Below are 17,001 nucleotides of genomic sequence, written 5' to 3'. Positions count from 1 at the left end.
TCACATGTTAGAAATGGGGTCTCTGGTTGGCAGTCAGTTTGCACCCTTTTCAAGTAGGGACCCTCACCCTAGTCAGGGTAAGGGAGATACACACATATGGTAACCCCTGCTCACCCCCTTGGTAGCTTGGCACAAGCAGTTCGGCTTATCTCAGCGGCAATGTGTGAAGTCTTTGCACCAACACACACAGTAATACAGTGAAAATACCACAAAAGCGATTAACACCAGGTTAGAAAAATAGCCAATATTTATCTAAATCAAATAGGACCACGATAACAAAAATGCAACATACACAAGCAAATATATGAATTTTTAGCTTAAAAAGAGTCTTAATCAATAGAAATTAAAGGATGTGTTATTTTAACACAAAGTACCTGGTTTGTGTCAAAAATAAAGCCGGACGGATGAGCATGCATGCGTCAGAAAAGCAAGCGATGCATAGATTCCTGACTCGCAATTGAGGCCGTGTGTCGATTTTTCTCCGGTCGGGTAGGCGATGCATTGTTTTTCTCTCTCGCAGAAGGGCAATGCATCAATTTCGGGACAAGAAACCTTGGGTCCATGCAGGTTCACTGTGGTTTTGACGCTCAACAATGATGCGTGCGAAATTATGATGGCAAAGAGCCACGCTTCGTGGGTGAATCGTCGATTTCAGCAGCTGCAAGTGGGTGTTTTTCCAGCAGCGATGCTGGTGGTGCATCAATTTTCAGCCGTGAGGCAGGTGCTGCATCAATTTTTCTCTCTCTCGGCTCTGTTCCGTTGATTTCAGCCTTGGTTCCACCAACTTCTCCTTTCAAGGGCCCAGGGACTGGATAGAGCAACAATTGCAGGATAGGAGTCTCAGCAAGAGAGTCCATTTGCTGGCAGAGGAAGTCTTTGACGGCCCTGAGACTTAAAAACAGGGGGCAAACTCAGTTCAAGCCCTTGGAGACACTCCACAAGCAGGAAAACACAGCAAAGTCAAGTCTTTTTCCTCTCTAAGGTATAAGCAGCAACTGCAGGCCAACCCAGCAAAGCACACTCACAGGCAAAGGGGCAGTGCTCTTCCTCAAGCTCTTCAGCTCTTCTCCTTGGCAGAGGTTCCTCTTGATCGACAACTAAACTGGTGTTTGCGGTCCACTACCTATGCTCATTTCTACCTCTGAAGTAGGCAAACTTCAAAGGGAAGTCTCTGTTGTTCACAAGTTCCTGCCTTGCCCAGGCCTGGCCCCAGACACACACCAGGGGGTTGGAGACTGCATTGTGTGAGGACAGGCACAGCCCTTTCAGGTGCAGATGTCAGCTCCTGCCTCCCCACTCTAGCCCAGGAGACTCATCAGGATATGCAAGCCACACATCAGCTCCCTTTGTGTCACTGTCTAGAGGGAATTCAAAAACAGCCCAACTGTCAGTCTGACCCAGACTTAGGGCCTCATCTATGACCGCCAGGGTGGAGGCCGGAGGTAGCACCGCCAACAGGCTGGCGGTGCTACATGGGCAATTCTGACCGCGGCGGTAAAGCCGCGGTCAGAAAAGGGCAACCGGCGGTTTCCCGCCGGTTTACCCCTGCCCAAGGGAATCAAGCAGCGCCGCCATGGGGATTCCGACCCCCTTCCCGCCATCCTGTTCCTGGCGGTTATTACCGCCAGGAACAGGATGGCGGGAACGGGTGTTGTGGGGCCCCTGGGGGCCCCTGCACTGCCCATGCCATTGGCATGGGCAGTGCAGGGGCCCCCTAACAGGGCCCCATTAAGATTTTCAGTGTCTGCCTTGCAGACACTGAAAATCGCGACGGGTGCCACTGCACCCGTCGCACCCCTTCAACTCCGCCGGCTCCATTCGGAGCCGGCTTCATTGTTGAAGGGGCTTTCCATCTGGGCCGGCGGGCGGCCTTCTGGCGGTCGCCTGCCGGCCCAGCGGGAAAGTCGGAATGACCGTCGCGGTCTGTTGACCGCGGAGCGGTCTTCCGACGGGGTTACTTTGGCGGGCGGCCTCCGCTGCCCGCCAAAGTCGGAATGACCCCCTTAGATTTCACAAGCAGGCAGAGGCACAGAATGGTTAAGTAAGAAAATGCCCTCTTTCTAAATGTGGCATTTTCAAACTGACAATCTAAAAACCAACTTTACCAAAAGGTGTATTTTTAAATTGTGAGTTCAGAGACCCCCAAACTCCATATCTCTAGCTGCTCCCAATTGGAAACTGTACTTAAAAGATGTTTAAAGGCTGTTCTCATGTTAACCTATGGGAGAGATAGGCCTTGCAATAGTGAAAAACGAATTTGGCAGTATTTCACTATCAGGGCATCTAAAACACACCAGCACATGTTCTACCTCTTAAATACACTACACCTTGCCCATGGGGCTACCTAGTGCCTACCTTATGGGTGACTTACATGTAGTAAAAGGGAAGCTTTGGGCCAGGCAGGCCGGTACACTCACCAGGTAGGTCGAATTGGCTGTGCAAGACTGCTCACACAGACACTGCAGTGGTAGGTCTGAGACATGTTTACAGGGCTACTCATGTGAGTGGCACAATCAGTGATGCAGCCCACTAGTAGCATTTGGTTTGCAGGTCCTGGGCACCTCTGGTGCACTTTACTCGGAACTTACCATTAAATCAAATATGCCAAACAGGGAAAAGCCACTAACAAATACAGTTTACACAGAGAGCACTTGCACTTTAGCACTGGTTAGCAGTGGTAAAGTGCCCAGAGTACCAAAACCAGCAAAAATGAAGCCCAGCACACAGTCAAAAATACAGGAAGCAGAGGCAAAAAGACAGGGGAAACCACGCTAAGGTTGCCAGGACTAACATCACACTTCTATCAAGCATTATTGGCTAGATGTGTTGCATGCTTCAATGGATAATTTTACTGTCTGTGTTATAAAGGCAGCTGTGTCTTGAGCTTCATTTAATAAAAACTTGAATTGTTCATGAGTTTTCCGTGCCAAGCGTCATTCTTGTGTTAGGGCTTGGGAAGTCCTCAATATGGTAATGACTGGGGTGAGGAGGTCCCATGAGTGGGTAATGTGTTATTGCTTACCGATAATCTTCATTACCCCTTTTATAAGAAAACAGAAAAAACAGACTAGTGTGTTAGGAGCCTCTTGGGCGGTAGGACGGCCTCAATAAGGTAATGACTGGGACAAGAAAGACCTTAATCGGGGTAATGAAGATTACCGGTAAGTAATGACATTGTGGCAAACTACCTCCAAAATGCGCATTCAAATTCTTATGCATAAAGTCTTTCTTGTAGATGTGGGATAGAAAACTGAAGCACTGCTTATTAGAAGACAAGGAAAGAAATGACTAAAATCATACATTATGAACAGTTCCTTGGCAAAAGGGTTAGATAACATTAATTCAACACCCAACTTCATTGTTCCAGTCGTTAACTGAGAGAAGGGTTTCAGAATTCCAGATGGTGCAAAATCATTATCCACCTTACTGGGTTCTGTAAAGGCAGCAGGCATCTCAACATTCTCTTGAAGTATCAACGCCAGCAGTAATGGGTGAGGAGTCTTGTAATGATGCAGACAAGGAAGAGCAGGTCTAGCAGAAATGACAAACAAGGAATCTGGGCACTCAGCAATCGCTCCTGAATTGGCTGGAAAATTACCCCATATCCACATTTCTTTTCCAGGTACTAAGACATTTTAATTCACTGGGTTGTGTGTTACAGTGCAGAAAAAAACTGAAGTTCAACCTACATGCCATCATCCAGTCCCTGAGCCAAACATAAGCCACCACTCTGTCAGTGAATATGAACCTGAAGTAATGGAGAAGATTGCAAAGTAGTTTTACATGCACACTTTGCCGATGATAAATGTCCAGAATTGCAGAGTATGGATGTGAACAAACTAGGGCCCAGTTTTACAAACACTCTGTGCCACGCTTCCATTGCTCCTTTAATACAAACCTGATACAAAGTGTTGTAGTGGGATTAGCGATCCAGCACAGATTGGGATTTGCATTGGAATGAATCCAAAGTAGCGCAAAGCTGTGCAATGTACTGCCTTGTGTTACTTTGCATCAAGGGAGCATTCCATGGATGGTGCATGGCTGGTCCCATGCAACCATCGATGGGCTTTGACACACATCTCTATCTACAATGATTTGTAGACATGGAGTTGCCCTAAATACCAGCATCTCCTCAACGCCTGCATAACGAACAGCACATATGCAAAGTGGGACACACTTTAAAACATAGTTTTTTGTTCCAGAAGGAACTTCTTTCAGAACAAAACCTATGTTGCTTGCAACAGAAAGCAACCTTGCACTATGGCACAAAGGTGTGCTTTGGCACATGGCAGCCAAGAGCAGAAAAGTGCTTCATCATAGTACATATGGTGCTGTTCTGCTCTCTCCCTTTCACGCAACTCAGCACAGCAGCTTTACTTGCTGTGTTGCGTTGCATTATTTCTATGTAACTTGACCCTAGATATAAATGTCAGTTTACACTGCCCCTCTTGCAAGCTGGCTAGGGCCCGCAACATAGAGGTCAAATTTGCATCTAAAACAAGATTGCGAGCTGTTGAAAGGACAACTTCTCACTCAAATAATATAGCAGAACTGTATAGGATAACCATGGCAGTAAAGAGGTGTCAGCTAAATGCTGATAGATGCAATTGCAAACAAACATCCAGGTTATACATTTCAGTGTTTAACTCACTCTGCTAAAATATAGTTTGACATAAACAGTCCTATCTGTCCCGGTTCCATGAATGCCCACCAGAAAAGACATAGCTCCAAAGCACAGGAGTGAATGTTTACTAGAAATGTTACTGAGGAAGACTAGGGAATGGGCAGTAACCATCAGCGTTTAAAGACCTCCGAGTCTGTCATCAGCAATCTGTAGTGCAGTATTTTTATGCATATTTTCTCAAGCGTGAAATGGACCATGCTCAGATCACCAACACTCTTCACCCTTTTCTGGACTGAGATTTTATTATGTCTGTGTGTTTTAGGATATTTGGATTTAGCTGTCCTGGTAATCTGTAAAAAATAAATAAGATATTTAGCATAATCTTTTTTGGTAAAATATCTACGTGCAACTGGTGGAGTGTAGCAAACATGCACCATGAAGACTGCAGTCGAGAATGTTTATCTATCTAGGGGGCAGACCGAAAGAGAAGCAGGCCTCTGTACCTCCTCTGCGGTAAAAGGTACCCCCAGCCCTGAAGAGGTCCCCCATTCTGCCCAAGGCCAGAGAATATCTGCGAAATATGGAAACCTGGGGGAGGGGGACTCAACACATTCTGCGAAGGCATCATTTTGCAACACGCCATGGTGAGGATGTGCAAGAACTGTATCCGTGTCTGCACGTGTGGACTAGAATTGTGGATCTTTTACAATCATTCTTTTAATTGCTTGTAACATTGAGGGGGTGAGGCTTTATATGAATTTGTCTCTACTCTCCTAACCTCACAGCTCACAATCTATGCATGGTTCTGCCACATCTTTTAGGTTTATAGAATGAATCAAGTAATTTATCATAAATATCCACAAACTATTTTGCTGCATTAATTTCATTAGAAAGTAGTCGTTTGTCCTGCTATTGTCAAAGATAAAATGGAGTCTATGCCAATTGCAGAACCATCAGTAAAGGAATACATTCAATGCAGTTTATATTCAAATCTTGAATTAGTGTAATCATCATACCGTGATACTTTTGATTCGGAAGTCATGGCCAAATGACATTGACATATTTTTCCTTCTGCCTCAGGATGACCCTTTCTCTGCACTTGATATTCACCTGAGTGACCATCTGATGCAGGAAGGAATCTTAAAGTTTCTCCAAGATGACAAGAGGACAGTTGTTCTGGTGACACATAAGTTACAATATCTGCCTCATGCAGACTGGGTAAGATACCAGAAACGAGCATTTGTAAAGGAGAATGTGAAGATTTACTGTTTGCAGATGAAATGTGTTAACAAGAATAAAATATTCGACAGAAAAATTCCCATAAATCCACATGTAAAAGCCTATTTTGCTGTGAAAACAACGAGACCCATTTGTCCTAGAGCTGCTCCAAAGAGGGGACTGATAGGGAAGGGTACCGAGCACAACCATTACTGCCATGCATTACACTGGCGCTTGAGGCAGATGTGACTCTGGGGAGCTGTTAAACTGAGCACTCATCTCGTTTTACCCCTCATGTGGGTGGAGTCTGATTTTCATTTGCAACTCCACTGCGCCTATCTAACAGCCTGCCTGTAATATTTGCCATTCAAAGGATGAAACGTTTGATCTGATAGGGCTTGAGTGACCAATAAGCATTTCATGAAAGTCCTCGGTTGTTGACATTTTGCTCTCATGTTGAAATCCCTTCTCAATTCGAGAAACGTGACGGGTCTCAGTTTGAGTGCTATGTTTCAGATGCATCACTGGGTTTTACTAATTGTGTGTCTCGAGTGAAAAGCATTGTTACATAATGCCCTGTGTTAATTGTCCAATTAAGTCAAAAATCAAAGCTTGAAAGAAAAATCCATTTGCTATCCATAAATTTAAGTTTTTGATAACTCTCCCAGGCATTACTCTAGCTGACAGAAATTTGGGATTTCGTAATAAGGTGCCAGGGTACATTTTAGTGACTGTATGCTGCAAGAGAAATACCTTGAATATTTTTAGAAATGCATTTATATGAACAACCACTTTGGAAGCTTGCTTTTGAAAAATATAAAAGTATTTTATATACCAACAGCACTATGACATTGTAAATATTGATAAGTATTGCTTTGTGTTATCAACTGAAATGTAATGTGTACTATTTTGCTTTGCTCATAGATATGACTGTAGACAGCGCAATAAAATAAACCACATTACATATACACATCGGGGTAGCCAGAGCATCAACAACGTACACCATTACCAACAATGAATGATTTTCACAACAATTATATCAATCTTATACATTTATTCAGTAGTGAGTGCTTAGCTGGAAGGGAAAACATCTTCACCCATGTTCTCCAAATAGGAACAAGCATTCGAGTATATAATATGAGCTAGCCTTTGCACACTATTATAAGAATTATAGTCCTTAAATAAAATCATTTTTACGAAGTCATTTTCTGTTCTAGACTTATTTTGCCATAACAAGTTTCTGGGATACTCGAGGATTACGTTGTCATGACCTGGGAAGGCCGAAGACTATAGTTAAAGGGACCCTGTGCTAAAAATCAAAGTGGTGAAGTTTAATTCCTATTGCATGATGCCCAACAAACAGTCTTGGGATATGAAATACATTCTGGCTAAGCTTAGCTGCAGTGCCTGCAGAAAGGTAAACACATTTCTAGATGTTACAAGTCTGTGCTAGCAAAAGAGATGAGTAAAGGTGTTCCCCAAGATCCTTACTTTGAGGTATAGCTGACATTATCTCCTTGACAGGTTCTTCAAATAAATGTGTAGGGGGTTGAGTTCTGTTGTACAAACCATTGTCCCTAATGTATTGCAAGTTGGGTCACTTTATGCATGGTACATAATAGCAGCCATGTGTTCGAAAATGGCTCTCTCTGAAGTGTCACCCTAAACTTTTTGCATTCCTGCTCCTCTTTTTCTGACCTCATGTTTGTTGGCTTTAGGACAATGGGCACTTTCCCACTGCCAACCAGTTTTAAAGTGCATGTGCTCTCTCCCTAAAACATGGTAACATTGGTTCATACGCAATTGGCATATTTAATTTACTTGTAAGTCCCTAGTGAAGTGCACAACATGTGTCCAGGGCCTGTAAATTAAATATAACTATTGGGCCTGCAATACTAATTGTGTGACCCACAGAAGCATCCCCTTAACCATGTCTCAGGCCTTCCTTTGCCAGGCCTGTGTGTGCAGTTTCACTGCCACTTCGATTTGGCATCTAAAACGACTTGCCAAGCCTTAAACTCCTTTTTTATTACATATAAGTCACCATTACTGTAGATCTTAAGTAGCCCACAGGGCAGGGTGCTCTCTAAGTGAAAGGAAGGACATGTCCTAGTAGTGAAAAACACCCAAAGTAGTTTTCACTACTGTGAAGCCTGCTCCTCTCATAGGCCAGCATTGGGAATTCCTTTAAGTGGTAATTTCTGATCTGAGAGGAGTGGCATTGCAATGTTTGGTATGGTTGGAATGATAGTGGGAAATCCTGCTTACTGGTGGAGTTGGATTTACCATTACTATTTTAGAGTGCAACTTTTAGAAAATAGGCATTTCTCTGCACTTGCTGTTCTCTGTGCCTTACAGCCTGTCTTCAATCCACATCTGGTCTATGCTGGTTGACAGCTCCCCTTGTGCATTCCACCCAGACAGCCAAAAAACACAGGACACTCTGCTGCATCTGCATACTGATGGGTCTTCCTGAGCAGGAAGGGTGGAGAGGCTCTCACTTACACTTCAAAGTGGCCTGACCTCACTGATAACCTTCCACAGATCTCTGGCACACATGACCGGGTAGAAAGTGGAACTGGTGCACTTCAAAACCACTCTTTGAAGTTTCCCCTATTTCAAAGGCATATTTGGGTATATGTATTGGATCTGTGACCCCTTCAAATCAGACACTTCCGAACTACAACTGAACTTTGTCAGAAGGACTGTTATGCTGCTCAAAGGACTCATCTGGACTGTTCTTCTTGAAGTACTGCTCTCCTGCTTACTGCCCTGTTGCCTGCTGCTCCCTGACTCTGCTAGAAGGACTTTGCCTTCCCCCACAAGTGATCTCTAAGGGCTTGGACGAAACTTGCCTTCTGTTAAGAAGTCTCAGGCCATCAAAGACTTCACCAGAGGGAGTAAATCCACTATGCCAGAAAAAACGATGGAACACTCTCAAAAATCAACACATTGCCTGCAGAATTGATGCAGTGCCTGTCTCGCGGCTGAGTAATCGCGCAGCACCTTCCGAATCGCTGCAGTGCCTGTTCTATCATTGCAGCGCATTTTAGATTTTCCATGCATTAACTCAGCTGTGCCGAAAAAATAGACACATTGCTTTACTTTTCGATGCATCACCTCCTCTGCGGCCCTCTGCTTCATCGTATTTGGCACATCCCAAGAACGTTGTGTTAAAAAGATACACCCATTGATTCCTATAGACTAAGACTTACGTAAACTTCTAAAAAGTGATATCTTGATGTGTGCATATTGGATTCTGGTCATTTTGGTCTTATTTTTCTCAGATAAATATTATCTATTTATCTAAACTGGTGTGGAGTACCTTTTGCAGTGTTTTCGCTGTGTTACTGTATGAGTTATTGCACAAATACTTTACACATTGCCTGCTAAATTAAGTGTGCCTGCTCTGTGCCAAGCTGCGGGAGGGTGAGCACAGGATAATTTAGGTTGTATTGTGTGACTCACCCTGACTGAAATTGTGGCCCCTACTTGGGCAGGGTGCATACCTGTGCCAAATAGAAACCCAGTTTTTAACACTATGTGCATCAAGTAACTACAACGAGCAAAAGAAGCAACTCTTTAGTGTATCAAACAAGTTTTATCTGAGGTAATACAAGTTAACAGTTAAACTGCAAAAGGCAATGAGAGAGAAAAAAGAAGTCAAAGCCTGTGCTTTCCCTGAAGGACCTCTATGTAGGTATGATGTGAGGGTATAGCTGTCTAATATGAATCTGACAAAGCATTTTCCTACTCAGGATTATGCTTTAAATGAGATCAATAAATCTTTTCACCAAGGATAGGGGAGTGGAGACATAAGGCAGCAACATTTCATAACAAATCAATTTACAACAGTATGATCATATGGATTATACAAGGAAAACACCAGTCTGCAATGAAGTTAAGGGTTTTATTATAAGCTCAGACTCAAAGTTATGCAGACAATTCTCAAAACAAAGTTAAAAAGCTACAGAATCACCATTGGTTGACCAAGGCGATGGAAAAGGTTAAAAGGAATGGGAAACAGCCATTACAGTAGAACGTGGCTGTTACCATGCACAGCCCTTACCACACATATGTTACAATGCATACCCCATTACCATGCATAGCCTTTACCATTTTTACAATGCATATGCCTTTACCATGCATGCCTTTACAAAAAATTAACTTGTAAAGGTATGAATGGTAAGGGCATATGCGTGGTACTGGTGGTAAGGGCATATGCAAGGTAAAGGCAACGGCATGGTAAAGGAAATAGGTGTCATTAGAGGGAACCAAGAGACCCATCTGTTTCCTATTTACGACCTGTGGGGTGCCTGAGAAGAGCTGGCTCGTTTGTGTGGTAAGTGAGGTATAGGGGGGATGGCTTTAGGGCTTAGGGTGGGGGTATGGTTTTAGGGTTTGGGGTGGGGGTAAGGCTTTAGGGCTTGGGATGGAGGTACGGTTTTAGGGCTTGGGAGTATGGTTTTAGGGTGGAGGTACGGCTCTAGGGCTTGGGGCTGGGGCAGAGGGTACAGTTTTAGGGATAAGGGCAGGGGATGGGTATTTTTTACAGGGGCTTGAGGCCAGGGGTTGTCGCACTGGGTTCCAGTTTTAGGGCCTAGGGCAGGTGTTGGGTATTTTTTAGAAGGGCTGTGGTTAAGGGGGGGCATAGGTGTCTTGTTTTAGGGCTCAGGACAGGAGATGGGTATTTTTTACAAGGGCTGGGGGGCAGAGAGGGTTGAGCCGGGGACCACTCTTAGGACTAAGGGCAGGGGTCAGGGAAAACCTTTACAAAGCACATGCCTTTAACATTCATGCTTTTACAATGAAATAAATTTTAAAGGCATGCATGGTAAAGGCATATTTATTGTAAAAAAATGTGTAGTAAAGGTTGCGCGTGGTAATTGCATTTGTGTTGTACGCACAAGTGGTAATGGCATGCGCTGCAATGGAATGCATACATTTGACAAAAGCAATTCAATACATCAGCAGGGTAATCTAATATGCAGAAAACAAGTGGTGTTCAGTTCTTTTAAGCATTAAGACAGTTCAAAATACATCTATGTTTAGCTAGCTAGTGCAAGGGAAATCCCTAGAGATTAGCACTTCAAAAGTTAACATGTGCTGGGCTAAACACATGTCCGAAAAAAAGTGAAAAGAAAAGAACAAAAAGAATTTGAAAAAGATGATATCTGGGGCAAAAGATAACCAAAGTAGGCAAAAAGTAGGTAACGATGGAAAGCATCAGCATGTCAGAAGTTGGTCAAGATTCTTCTTCTTGGGTCAGGGGAAACACTTCTAAGTCTCAGCAAAGCATTTAAAAAAGATGGATAAGCATAGAGAGGATGGTACCTCTAGAGTCCAAGACGATCCAGCCAGAGGAGAAAAGTGGGGAACTCTGGGGAACAATATATTAAAGTCCATAGTGCAAGATGATTCGCTCATCCATCACTCCACATTATTCCGAAGGTGTAGTTGTTCAATCACAGCCCGTATTGGGACATGGAACTGCAACATCAGTGAAGATTCCTTTTACCAACTTGAATACGGCATCCATCTTAGCTCCTCTTTGTGGTTTGAAACAAATGTATCCATAGATTTGTTCCACAGTTCCCAAATGTACTGGGCTCAAGGTTACTTTCTCAGGCTCACTATGTTTAAAACAAAAAGGCATCTATTATCAAGCTAGAATTTCAAGGGAGAGAAATCTGAAAGAAAAGTTAATGTTAACAAGAATTCATAAACAATTTCTGCACTCAGAAAACAGAGCCTTGCAGGCCTCACTTAGGTCAAGCTGAGTGAAGTGAAATGTCACCTTCAATTCTGCAAAATAATGCACATATAACATTCAGAATGATGGATCCAACATTAAAAAGCTTTGCTAACAAAGCACACCACAGTCCATTGTAGTGTAAAAGGCCCTTTACTAGGACAGGATTGCACTTCCACTGTTTCAGTTAGCAAACTGTAACCTTAGTTAACATTACAACACAATAACTTTATTAAACACAACTTAACATGTTCCTGTTTGTTTAAAGCACCTTGCCATCATTCCCCTTATGATCCCCCTTCCAACACAACCCAAACTCGGTTCTTCCATCCAAGCATAGCATCCTTCCTTGCCGATCCCTCACTCTGTCCCATGCATCCCCCACCTTGTCATCCTTCCTCCCCATACTCCCTATTTGTCTGTCCTCCTAAGGTGTGGATGGGCCCGCAGCTGACTCTCCATCCCCTACTACTGCCATCCAGTAAAACCCCGGCAGATGTTTTACTGCTCCACCAGCGAACCCATTGCAACACAACTCATTTATTTTCCCTGCCCCACACTCTCTCATGCCACAGCGACCCCAGCAAATCTCGCAACTCCAGCATATAATAGGCATTTCCCATCTTGGAGGAATGAACCAATCATCCCAAAATGCATTCACATCCTCTTCCTTAATACTCCTGTATACCAAAACCCTGATACCATGACCCCAGCAAAAACCTGCAAAGCCTGATTCCGCCTCCTCTGTACCCTCTCAATTGCCCTGTGCTTCGGCACATCCCTCCATTCCCTGCGAAGAACAAACTCGGTCCAGATCAGTGTAGTCCCAGATTATTTCTGCTGAATAAGCAACAAATCTCTGCATGTGTTGCAGTAGGGTGAGCCCCAAAAGCTGCAGAAAGTAATTCTCCCCCAAATGAAGCACCAGCATGTCCTGGCATCCCCTCCCTGAAATCACAGTAGCCAAAAAAGACAGCAAATTTCCCTACCTCTTCCCACTCTTTCCCCACCAGAAAACCTCATGCCTGCTGCAAGGCAATCCCAGGCTCCGTCTAAAAATCTGCTGTCTGGCATATTTCGCCACTCAATGGATGGGATGAATGAATGCCCCACCAGCCATGTGATCACCTTTTGTCTCGCAGGGCAATCCACGCACCCGACAAGAAAGGAAAAACAGTTAGAGGAAACCTACCATACCCCAAACATCCCAGTCTCTGTCCCTGTCTCATACATCTAATTTCCACACAGATTGTTCACAACAGAGTGATCTTCATTTACCTTTACACCCAATTTGTGCACAACTCCAACCTTAAGAGGCAGCTGCAGTTGCTGCCTATCCAAAATGAGTGAGTGACAAACTCAGTTGAATCCCGGCCCACTCTCTTCCCTGCCATTCTTAACACTGACAGCAACTGGAAAGCTGTAACCTTGTCCTCATTCTCATGACAAAAAATGTTGATCCTGTCACCGCCCAGGACACTATGCCATTCTTTCACTGGACATGCACCTTCCGCCCAACCCTGCTTCAATTATACCCATTTACCCCTTCCAGCTCGTCCATTTTAGATTTTCTGAGCCATATACCCAACTGGCCTGCTCCCATCCTTAGTTCCCCATGCAAGACATCAAACTCCTGACCTAACCCCAACAAGTCCGACACCCTAAATGCTCCAAAGAAACTTCCACACCATACCCAAACTAAAAATCGCCATCTCAAAAATGTCTCTACAACACATTAGCAAAACACCCAAAATGTCCAATAACAACTCAAATGTAATCGCCATCCTCAACCCTGTATTTTGTCCCAACCTCTCCTTTCTCCACCCTTTCAAGATTTTCCCTAAAATGTCATCTTTAGCCGGGTCAAAACCCCAATAAAGCTTTCCCTAATAATAAACCTGTAAATGTTCCTGCTATAGTGGCTGGTGGCAAACCTTTTTCAATTAAGAACATCACAAAAATAATCACTTTATACTCTATGCTCTTATGCCCCATACACCCCAGACCTGTTTGACTTCCCTCAAATGACTCAAATTCGGCCCATGCCAGTTTGTAACTTCTTTTCGTGGTCTTCACTAGTGACTTCTCAATCAGCCTAACAACTTCATTTCCCACTCCCAAATATCTTCCGGGAAGGGTGTCTTGTGCTCTTCTGCTCCTGGGGCCAGGTTGCAAAAACTGCTGCCACTGTGAATGAGATAAAGCATCCACTATACGGTTGCTCACTCCTGGCACATGCTTTACTTTGAAAACAGTGTTCAATTTAAGACAAATTCAAGTCCTCAAGTCCTGTGCCTTCTGGTAATTTACCAGGTCAACCACAGAAATTGTGTCCACGTGGAAAAGCACTGTCATGTGCTGCAGTTCACTTCCCCAGGCAGCCATCACCACCAGTAATGGAGAAACTCCAAAAAGGCAATACTGCACCCATGCAGAAAACCATGCCTGGGGCCATCTTTCAGCACACCACCACCTGTTCCAAAACAGACCAAAACCCAATGCCCCCACTGCATCTGAGAAAATATGTATTTGTCAGATAGTGTCCTCATCCTGAAGCATAGACAACGCCATTGAAATCCTCCAAGAAAAGCATCCAAACTATCAGGTTGGTTCTCACCCCTATAGAAATCCAAATCCTCAGATGCAGCAGCACCGCATCTGACATTGTCATCCCTGGACACCTGAAGAGTGTCCTTCCATGCACTACTCTGCATGCAAAGTGTAAGAAACCATGTAACTGTTGCATCGCCCTCAGCTCCAAACTCCTAACCGCCATCACCACATCCAGAAAAGCCTGCACCTCCCTCACCTTGCCTCTGGTAGCCTTGCTACTAGTGCATGCAAATCCAACTCAATTCCCAAGAAATCAAGACTGTGCTGGGGCCTTCCATGTTTTCAGGGGCCAATGGCACACCAAAAAGCCTCTTTCATGTTTTCAAATTGCCTCAATGCCCCCCTTTCATCCACAAACAGAAATTCAAGCACTGCGACACAAGACGATGACCACTTCCTTTCGTAAGGAGCCACTGCAAGAAACTACTGAATGCTTCAAATAGTGCACACGAAATGGCACAACCTGTGGGCAGGACCCTGTCAACATAGATAGCGCAATCAAACTGCATACCCAGTAGTGAAAAATCACTAAGGTGAACTGGCAACAACCTGAAAGCAGGCAATGTCACATTTTGCCAATTCAGCACCCGGCTGCACCTGTGCACCATTTTGACAGTATCATGCACTGAGGAATATAACACTTGCATGGCCTCAGCTCAATAAAGTCATTTACCTAAGTTCCCTCAATCCAGGACAGGTGGTGTATAAGTCGAAGTTCACCTATCACTTTCTTTGGTACCACTCCTAAAGGACAAATCATCAAATCTGGCAGCGGCCAATCATAGAAAAGGCCCAGTATCCTGCCAAGCTCAATCACTTTCTGCAGTGCTCCTCTCAACCAATTTCTTTCTGTTGTGGCCGACAGTAAATTGTCTTGCCTCTAGGTCCTTGATGGCCCACCGAAAAACCTTCCTTGAAACCCCATTTCAACCTCAGTGCCACTTCCCGGTCAGGGTACCTCAGGAGCTATCGCAGCAATTGCTCCAGTTTAATCGGCATATATGCCTTTGGGCCAACAGGGCCTTGCGCTTCTCTGCCCCTACCTGCCCTCCATTGCTTTGATGGACTTGCCAAGGTGAGGCATTGTGTAACCAGGTGTCGCCCCCGCATTTGATTATTGGTGCTTGAACCTGCAGGGTGTAATAAAACACATTACTATATGTCCTACAATAACCATACACTGCGCCCTGCCCTTGGGACTACCTAGGGCCTACATTAGGGGTGTCTGACATGTAAGAAGAGGGAAGGTTTAGGCCTGGCAAGTGGGTGCACTTGCCAAGTCGAATTTATAGTTAAAACTGTACACACAGACACTGCAGTGGCAGGACTGAGACATGATTGCAGAGCTACTTATGTGGGTGGCACAACCAGTGCTGCAGGCCTACTAGGAGCATTTGATTTCAAGGTCCTGGCACCTCTAGTGCACTTTACTACGGACTCACTAGTAAATCAAATATGCCAATCATGGATAAACCAATCAACAATACAATTTACACAGAGAGCATATGCACTTTAGCACTGGTTAGCAGTGGTAAAGGGCTCAAAGTTCAAAAGCCAACAGCAACAGGTCAGAAAAAATAGGAGGCAGGAGGCAAAAGATTGGGGATGACCCTGCATAAGTAAAAAACTCCAACAGCCTGGATGACCATCCCCCACCCCAGACCCATACCCTCGCAATGTGTGCCTCACTGCCCTTGTTTCCACCTTACTTCCTTCATGCCCCTCAGGTTGGGGCCTCCTGGACCCTGCGATCCCTTCAACCACCTATCTTGTCACACTCCGTTTGCCTTGCCTGTCAAATTAGTAGGCCAGTGCTGTATTACAGTGGAGCTGCTTCAGGTCCCCCTAGACAAAACTAGTGGGGCCTCTTCAACCAGCTGCCCAGTGACCTTGGTGCTTGCTCTCTCCTCATACCCAGGAGCACAACTGCTGCTGCCAGTGCTTCCTCACTCCCTGTGTCAGGTAGACCCTGCTACTTCTGTTCTTGCTGAAATGTGGGTGAGCTGCTGTCAAGCGTGGATGCTGCACTGCCACTGAAAGGCTTCTCTGTCTTTTTGCGCTCTTCATTTTTCCTGCTTCAGGGCATTCACTGCTCCCCACTGTCCGCCTTCCCTGGATTTGCTTTAGGTGAGGTGCATGCGGCCACTGCCGCAGCAACCCCACGTGTTGCTGACCACGTGGGGCAAATCATATCTACTCAAGTCTGGTCCAACACACCAGGCCTGATCAGGTCGGCCCTACCTGCTTTCCTGAGGGTGTGCAGAGTGACCCTAACAGCCTCCACCTGCTCCTGTACCAATATCTTCAGTACAGAGCAGGAAGCAGATGGTCTGCTCCAACCCGAGCCACGACACCAACAAGTGCCGCATTACGGTATCCTCTTTTTTTAGAAATGCTAAAACACTTTGTGCTCCCTTTACTGCTGCGAGGGTGGCCCAGGAAGAGGAATACCCCTTTCCTGTGATCCTTTCTTATACCACTTTTTTCCCATCCCCTTATCCTGTCCTGCCATGCAAAGAATCCTATGGGAAGACCAGGCTGTGCTCTGCTTTCCCATGGGACCCACCAATGTCTAAAAGTTAGACAATTGCCACATCACAAAGCTTTTCTTTATCTGTCATCATTTGGAGTACAGTATTATTATTAAATCAAGTGATTCATGTTCTGATATATATGCATCTAAATTAAATATGCATCCAGGGAGTTTTAGTAGTGGTTTGTACTGTCTAAACTGGCTGGAAATTAGTAGGGGAAGGTCCACGTCTTCACGTTTTTTCTAAAGAGTTGTAATCGA

The 17,001-nt window shown here is 44.7% G+C and overlaps 1 protein-coding gene across 4 annotated transcripts in view; it reads left to right on the top strand.

Moving 5' to 3' along the window:
• ABCC9 (ATP binding cassette subfamily C member 9) overlaps nucleotides 1-17,001 on the top strand; it is an 843,291-nt gene that overhangs the window by 316,958 nt on the left and 509,332 nt on the right. For all 4 annotated transcript variants that reach the window (XM_069228541.1, XM_069228540.1, XM_069228543.1 and 1 more), the window contains one exon: nucleotides 5,705-5,842. In XM_069228541.1, the coding sequence (XP_069084642.1) occupies nucleotides 5,705-5,842 (138 nt within the window). The remainder of the gene's footprint in view (nucleotides 1-5,704; nucleotides 5,843-17,001) is intronic.

The sequence above is a fragment of the Pleurodeles waltl genome, chromosome 4_1 (assembly GCF_031143425.1).
Source record: "Pleurodeles waltl isolate 20211129_DDA chromosome 4_1, aPleWal1.hap1.20221129, whole genome shotgun sequence".
Lineage (NCBI taxonomy): Eukaryota > Metazoa > Chordata > Amphibia > Caudata > Salamandridae > Pleurodeles > Pleurodeles waltl.
Note: the sequence above shows the minus strand (reverse complement) of the source record. Positions and strands in the feature narration are given on the sequence as shown.